This window comes from Nicotiana attenuata, unplaced genomic scaffold, assembly GCF_001879085.1.
Source record: "Nicotiana attenuata strain UT unplaced genomic scaffold, NIATTr2, whole genome shotgun sequence".
Lineage (NCBI taxonomy): Eukaryota > Viridiplantae > Streptophyta > Magnoliopsida > Solanales > Solanaceae > Nicotiana > Nicotiana attenuata.
Window position 1 is genome coordinate 6,550 of NW_017675111.1, and position 8,287 is coordinate 14,836.

General features: G+C 37.2%; 1 protein-coding gene across 1 annotated transcript in view; it reads right to left on the reverse strand.

The window, feature by feature from the left end:
* The window catches only part of LOC109219664 (putative uncharacterized protein MYH16), a 9,436-nt gene extending 1,479 nt beyond the window's left edge, over nucleotides 1-7,957 (reverse strand). Inside the window, exons 1-2 of the mRNA XM_019384138.1 lie at nucleotides 7,924-7,957; nucleotides 70-302 (exon numbers count right to left, since the gene is read on the reverse strand). Of these exons, the coding sequence (XP_019239683.1) occupies nucleotides 70-302; nucleotides 7,924-7,957 (267 nt within the window). The remainder of the gene's footprint in view (nucleotides 1-69; nucleotides 303-7,923) is intronic.
* Between the last annotated feature and the right edge of the window lie 330 nt (nucleotides 7,958-8,287).

Below are 8,287 nucleotides of genomic sequence, written 5' to 3' on the forward strand. Positions count from 1 at the left end.
AATAAAGAGGCGATGAGTGGATTCAGGGGAGTCCCTTGGAATGTTTTCTTCATCGGAGGTAATAGTAACGGGTTCGGAGATACGAGCGGGAGAGATTTCAGTTTCATCCTTAGAAACAATGCGCCTCCTGGTTCTAGGACGAGCTGTCAAAGAGGTATCTTCATCTTCATCAACGTCAGAATCCTCTTCAACCACTTTTCTCTTTGACAACGTGGCTTGCGTTCTTTCCAAAGCAAGAGGAGTACTGGAAGAAGCTCGAAGGGTGATAGCTACTTCAGCCGACATCCCTCGAATAGCAAATCCTGACAATAAGAAGGATAAAAAGTTAAAAGAGGGGAAAAGAATTTAACACACGAGAAGCAAAAAGGGATGTATACCGTGAGTTTTCACTTTCCAACCATGTTTGTTGGAAATAGATTTCCAAGTTCGTGCCTCCATAGGCACGGCTTTCAAGACAGCATCTACCCAACCACGAAAATTAGGAACGGGTTCCACATCTCCCATGGTTGCTACAAAAAAGCAAAGGAATAATAATAAAATTAGAAAAGAAGTTGAAATAACGAAAGCAGATACGGCAAGGAAGAAAATACTTACGTGCAAAGTTCCATCTCTCAGGAAAAGGAATATTTGATTCACCCACCAAATCAATTGTGGGAACAGCAACAAACCGGGTGTACCAGCCACGGTCGTTATTATCTTCAGGGTTAACCAAAACCCTCTTACTTCTTGCAGATAAGGTAAAAACACCATTGCGGAATAGGTTGGAGTGATAAAGATGAATTAGATGAGGGAAAGTAAAGTCAACATCAGCTTTGGTTGACATATACCTCAAACAAGCTACTGTTCTCCATATGAGGGGACCAACTTGAGCCAAACAAATTTTGAAAAAATGACAGAAATCAAGTATGACTGGGTCAATAGCAGGAATAAATCCCAAAGTAAAGGGATAAGTGTAAACGAAAGAAAAGCCAACCCTATAAGAAGATATTCTTTGGTGTGGGGTAAGAATAACTATGTGGGTGTCATCTCTCCAACGACAGTCTCTTCGAACAATTTGAATCAAAGGTTCAGTAATTAAAGAGGGATATTTATCAGCTCTCTCTAATTTAATCACTTGGTCACGAAGGGATTCTTTGTCATGTTCGAAAGATAAATCCGTTGGCACAATTTCTTCAACCAGAGGCTCTTGGTTAGACTTAGAAGGTTCTTTGCCCTTAGAAGAGGATCTGTGAGAGAGAGAGCCTCTAGAGATATTGCCAGAACTAGAAGAGGGAGTGATGGAACCAGAGGTACCACCACGAAGCGACCCTGTACCACGAAGCACACCTCCTCTACCTCTTCTATGTCTAGCAGGAGCATTGGGGAAACTATCAAGAATTGGGACTCTTTTAGGGTTAGGATTTGAAGACGACCTAGTGAGAAGATATGAACAAAAGGTATGAACTGAAGAAGAAGTGAACGAGAGTAAATAGCAAGAAATTTGGTAAAAAGCTTGTGAAGAAGAAGAAGACAAAGGAAAAAGGGGGCAAGTTTATATATAAACTCAACCGTCGATAATTAAGAAGTGTAATGATGGAAAGCCTATAATAAAGGCAACTATCACTTCGTGAATAGTGGAGTTAAAGAAGCCTTAGAAAAAGGCTGCAAAATCGCAGAACTAATGAGAAGGTGACACGTATATGGTACATTAAATAGAAGAGACAATTGAAGCATCGACACTGTCATAGCAATGATTATGGCGAAAATTCCCTTTTTAATGAAGATCCACTTCCCAAATATTTAATTGATAAATAAATGGAAAGTGGGGGGACGATCTGTATAGGGAAAAAACTAAATTTATATTGAAGGTGACGTGGCATGACACGTGGACTGGTCAAATGGTCAAAACATGATGATCAGTTAAGAGGCACGGGCGATATCAGATACGAGGAGGAGAAAGTTAAATAGGCACGAGATGCTATTCAAATGATACGAGTCTCGTATCTATTTAACTTAATTAAAGCCAGGAGGTCAGAAGGAATTGAAGATATGAATCTGATGGCATAAAGGTGTATAAATTCAGTATTAAATGTCAAATACGTTAGCGAATCAGTATTGAATAGGAATGATTGTGTAACGTTTCATTTAATGTCATTTAATGCTCATAATTGCCTCTTTAAGGCTAAGGCATTATACCTTTTTCTAGAAAAATCAACTATAAAAGGAGGAGGTCTCAGCATTTGTAGTGACACGGAAAATCATTGAGATTACATTGAAATACAAACTTATTTACTGCTTTATTATTCTAAAAAATTTCTTATTCTTTTCGTCTCCCGATTATCAGTAACCAGATTTTTTTCTCTTAATTTCTAGTTTTAACCGAAATTCTATTTTTTTTGGTTAAACACTCATATTGTTCAGTCTCACTTTCAGTCGTTGCATTTATTCCCATACTTTTAACTTCAAGAATTGAAAGATCTACCTCTACCACTATTTCTCCATGCTCCCCAAAGTTGTTCAAAATTAACTTCTCAAAATCAGAATAAGTATCAAAAGTCCACCCACACTTAGACTCTTGCTCGTCCTCGAGTAAGCATTAAAACCATTCAATAAATCAAGCCTAGAAACACCACCACTTAGGTTTGGTTGATACTAACAATTAGTCCCTATAGCAACTCCAATCATCAAATTTACACTTCCTCATCATCATGCAAGACATACAAGTCACAAACAAACAACAAACTTCTAACCTCCTAACTTCATAGACGGACTCTAACTTATCAAATTTAAGCTCGCTCACCTACTCTGTCAAAGAAGCTAATAACATAACCTATCTATCATGAAACACGTGCCCTCACAAGAATAAATAGTCCATACTCTCAAATCAATGAATGAATATAATTTAAGGACTTAGCATCAAAGAACAACTCTCGCACTCACAAAGAAATTCACATGTATGCACAAAGAACCATAAGCTTGCCCATTATGTACATCTCTACTAATTAAGTATGCTCGAATAGAATCAAATAGGACTTTAACAGGTTGTAATGTTGGCTAGGGGACATGTAGGAGAATTATATTTATAGTGACTTACACTTCCCTAAGCACTTTGCACTTTTAGACTTCATGCCTCATTATTTTCATCTCTTCACTTTTATTTTTAGCTCTCTCTTCATCTATTATTTCACAAGTATTCCCTCATATCAAGAATGCTTCATTTTTTTTTCAAAGCAATTTTTTTTTTCATTCTCTTTTTTCTTTCTTTTTCATGTCACATTCTTTTCAAGAAGGCCTTTTCATCACCTTTCAGCCATCATTGGTCACCATTTTTCACTCCCATTCTTCAAATATATCAATTAATATCATAGTCTAAGCAATAGTGCTCAAGGAAACATGGTACAAAAACTAGGGATTCAATAAAAGGATCAAGGCAAAAATACAGCTTCCAAACAAAAGGCTACAGGCTCAAAGGGCTAACTAGTGGTACAATATCTGAAAGGCCAAAATTCACAAGACATATCGAAGAAAGCCTATTATCATCTTCTAAACAAAGCAACACTTTTATTTCGCTTCAATAACATGCAGGGTAAGTTCTAGACTAAGATGCAAAATATGGAATATATGTACGAAATACTCACCACACATGGCACAAGTATCAATCAAGATGGATCAATTTCACTCTAAGACAGACAGGGTCATAGCGAACGACAAAATAAGAATAAGCTATGTACAGAGTCACAACCATGAGCTTAGGTGTCAGAAAGTCTGCTATTTTATTCATTACTCGAGCACTCAGAGGAAAGTACTACTCAAGCATAAGCCTAATATGCTAGTATCAAACAAGTTACACAGTTTTTCTTCTCTCTCTTTTAGTACTCCTAAAAAAATCTAATCCAAAAAATTTAAATAGAAAAATTACCGGGTTCAAGTTACATCCCCTGGAAAAGAACCAATGCACAAAGAAAAACCAAGGGGGATTATTACCTAACTAAAACTACTAGAACAAAAAGAAAAAAAATTGATTTTTTCTATTGGACCTTAATCCCTCAAGAAAGCTGTCCACAATATCCATCATCGGGAAAAGTCCCAATTTTTTGATTTTTTTTTCTTTTGTCGTTTTTTTAAAGCAAAAACTACTACACTAAGAACGAATACTACAACTAAGCTAAGATAGCACAGAAAATCACCCAAACAATCTCCTCACCCCACACTTAAAATTGTGCAATGCCCTCAATGCACACTGATATTAACAAGAGGGTAAAAGGGACTCCCTGGTAGACCAAAGGCCGAAGCATTAGCAGCTCACGGGATACTCAGACTTCTCCCAGGTATGATCCCTTGTGCGGGTACCTCACACTTAGTTTTAACCACCTGCTCGCTTTTGCACATGCCTATTGGCTTTGACTTCATGCTTCTATTCCTACAAAACACAAAATAATACTACAAAAAAAAAAAATAAACAAAAGAAAAAGAAAAAAATAGAATTGGGTTGCCTTCCAACAAGCGCTTGAATTAATGTAGCGGCACGACGCCATCACTTTCACCACTTTTCCTTCCACTTTGAAGATATGAATTGCGCCCCCAATTTTGCATCAATTTTTTTGTCACGTTCTTGGGGCGGTGGTGTAAAAATAAAGGAACCAAGCAATAGATATCGCATCTTGCACTTCTTGGCATTTAAGTGAGGGATGTCATTTTGTCTCCTTGGTATGGCAAATTTCAGAATATAAACACTTTGTTCCTCATCTATTGACTCCTCCATATGCTCGAATGGATCAATTTCCACGTCACCAGCCAAACACAATGTTGAAAACTGGTTAGAATGAGGTCCAATACGCTCCAACTCCAAAACTGCATTATTATTGACATCCTCAATTTTGTGCACTTCGTCAACCTTGGCATCATTAATAATTTTGTTGAATAGTTGGAATTCCTCTTTCCGCTCCGTAAGTTGGCCAGTATCTATGACAATTGGTTGTAGGGCATCAAACGCCTCAACCTTTTTATTCAATTGAGCTTGCAGGTCATGGATATCTGAGCCAAATTGTTCTATCTCTTGCCTGAGCTCAGTTCTTTCGTCTATCAGCTGTTCTGTCATATTTGAAAGACTATCACGGAGAAACTCATGAGATTTTATCAATTGAGTTTGTTCCTCTAGCCAAGATTGACTCACTATATCTGCTTCTTCTAAATTATCTTCTGGTGGGAACTCGCTCTCTTCAGCCACTTCCTCCGCCTCGGCCTTCATTCTCATGATTGCTGCACTAATTCTTTGTATAACCTTTCGATTTTCATCTTGTTGCTCGGCTACTTGCCTCATCATCTCCATAATACAGGCAGCTTAGTCCTCATCCTCCACTTCACTGCTCCTATCAAACTCATAAATATTATTAGAAACATCATAATAAGAGTTCTGAGAAGGATAATAAGAATTAGGACAACCATCCCAATGGCCACCTTGACCACCACACATATTACAAATATTCCACCAATAAGATTGAGATTCACAATTTTTTCACAAGTGTGATCCTCCATAATATAGACAAGGATCACCATAATAAGAATAACCAATATTCGATCAATTATCATTCCAAGATGCCATGTCAACAAAGATAGTAGATATTAAACTAAGATAAAAATTTAAAAACTTGAATAGACAAAGAGTAAAAATCTAATCTAGCAGACTAGTTAATTTCTAAGTCCCCGGCAACGACGCCAAAAACTTATTACTCCCAAACGCACACACAAGTATACGTGATCGACAAGTAATATAGGATTGTAAGTCCAGATGTCGTACACACAGGGACTTGTGATTAACTATCAACTAAATTAAACCAAAACAATTAATCTATTCAAGCGAAATCTAAAGTATGAATATTTAACTAAAGATAATCTAGAGTAGTAAACTAAGAAACAAAGGAAACAAATTGGCGGACCTTGACACGAATTCAATGGGAGACGATATTCTAGAGCTATAAGTTAGCTAACAATCCTGTTGAGTTTACTACCTAAATTGTCTAATTAGTTTATCTAGTTTATTGATTGATGGGGTTAATATTGCTCGTAGCTTTCTCCCGAAGTATAACTCGCCTATTCAAGCTAACTTAACGCCTATATTCCTATGGAATTAGGATTAACAAGAACACATTTATAATTCTCGTATAATAATCAAGCAAGGCGATTAGGTATATTCCTATCCTAATCGCAAATCCGCCCCCCCCCCCCCCCCCCCCCAGAGTTATGGCAACATGCTACCAACAACTGCAACTTCATCGAGACATATAAAACAAATTCAAAAGACAAAAAAGTACAAAATTTATTTGCTATTTGTGATAGCGGCTATGAGTTATCGATAAGCGAGCTCAAGGTGCTACCAAATCATTAGCTAAAAAGATTTTAATGCCTTACTCAATCTTATATGCAATCTACAATTTCCTCTCCCGAGTTCAATACTCGATTCGTAGATAGTATTCAATTGGTGATCAAACAATCAAATAATTAAGCGCAAGATTGAATAAATAAATCAATATGATAAAATAATAAGAATAATTCAAGTTTAGACTACAACGTTCATGTAGCACCCCAACACTCTAGAACTAATAAACTATGAAATCAAAGGAAGAGAAGAGAAGAAAAATTAGTTAGAAGCCTCCTCCAAGCGTGGTTTGTGTTCCCCCACGTGAATTCTCCTTCAAATATGCTCGATATCCTCCAAATTAGGTTTAGGACCCCTTTTATACGAGTTGGAACCGTGTAGGACTGAAATAACCTTGTCCCGAGCGAAATAGGAAAACCCCCCGCAACACAGCATCCAGGCCAGCGCCAAGCGCTGGTCCTAGCGCTGAAAACAGTGAGTTTTCACGCTCACTCCTTAGCTGCGTTACTTTTGAGTTCTTTCTTTCTCTTTTGTTTTTGTTGTCTCCACTAGGGGGGGATAAAACCCCAAGGGTGTCCCCCTATTTTTTATTATTTTAATTTTCATTCTTTTTCTTCCGCGTTTTATTTAGTTTTGCTCCAAATCTCTTCATCTTCATATTGCTTTATTCCTACACAGTTAAAATATAATATTAAGCACAAAAAATATAATTGATACTCAAAAGACGATTAAAAAGTGCTATAATGTAAGAGAACAATGGTTAAATATATGCGTTTTTGGCCAAACATCAATCAGTAATTGGCATCTCATTAAACTCTTGTTGCAAATGGGTTCCAAAACCCATTTTGCTATGTACAACAAAGGGTGACGTCTCTGCAAATAACTTAATCTCAGTCTTGTCAACTCTGTTATCCTCTAGTCCATCCGCATCAAGCACCAACTCTATTTGTGTGGGACTATTATCTTTGTTGCATACAAAAGTGATGCCAAAATTAAGAGTTTCAGAAATACAAACCCTGTGAAAAATGTCAGGATTACTTGCAAATCCTAAGGAAGGAGAAGATATGGTTTAATGCTGCTGAGCTTCGACAATACGAGATGACAGTGTTCGAGGTTCTTTGCTAGACGACTCAGTCCATGGTCAGCTTAGACCGTTGCTGTCTGCTCCGAAAAGGACATAGATACGGCAGAAATGGTAAATTGCAGGTACTATTATCGATGACAGTTGGCATCCTCTCAACAAATGAAAATTCGGATGAAATATGACCATTAACAATAGTGTTAGGAAGTTGTTCCTATTGAAACAGCAAAGGCAACTGCCAATTACCAGATTGGGAACCTATCGCATAGCCTCTGTCTGAAACCACTCCAGTGGACCAACCATGGGAGAACTCCGGTGGGTGATACAGACAATGAGGCGACTGAAAATCAATGGCTTGTAGAATGATGATGATTGAAATTAGCGGTGTGTAGAGGGTTTTAATTGGTTTTCTGGTAACCACTATAATAATTCCCATATTGCATATTGTTATAACCAAAAAGATTACTATAACCATAGGGACTATTACCTTGATATGTTGCATTGCCGAAATCCTGCGGCATAATTGCTGGTAAAACAACTCGTAAAGAGTGATTGGGAGTGAAATTAGAGCCATATAGAGGGTTTTGGAATGTCATTAATGACTACCCACAGAGCGAGGATAATTGCTCTGATACCACTGATACAAGATTGAAATTGCAGAGAAGAAAACTAAAGCTAAAGCTAACAGAAGAATGAAAATTAATGCAAATAAGATAAAGGTTTTTCATCATAACCTTCAAAAGCGATTACAGTGTTATATATAAAGAAAATGGAAGGAGGGACGAGTTTGAACAAAAGTATACTAAAGGGAACTAATGTGTAACATTATAAATATTAACTATATAAAAGAA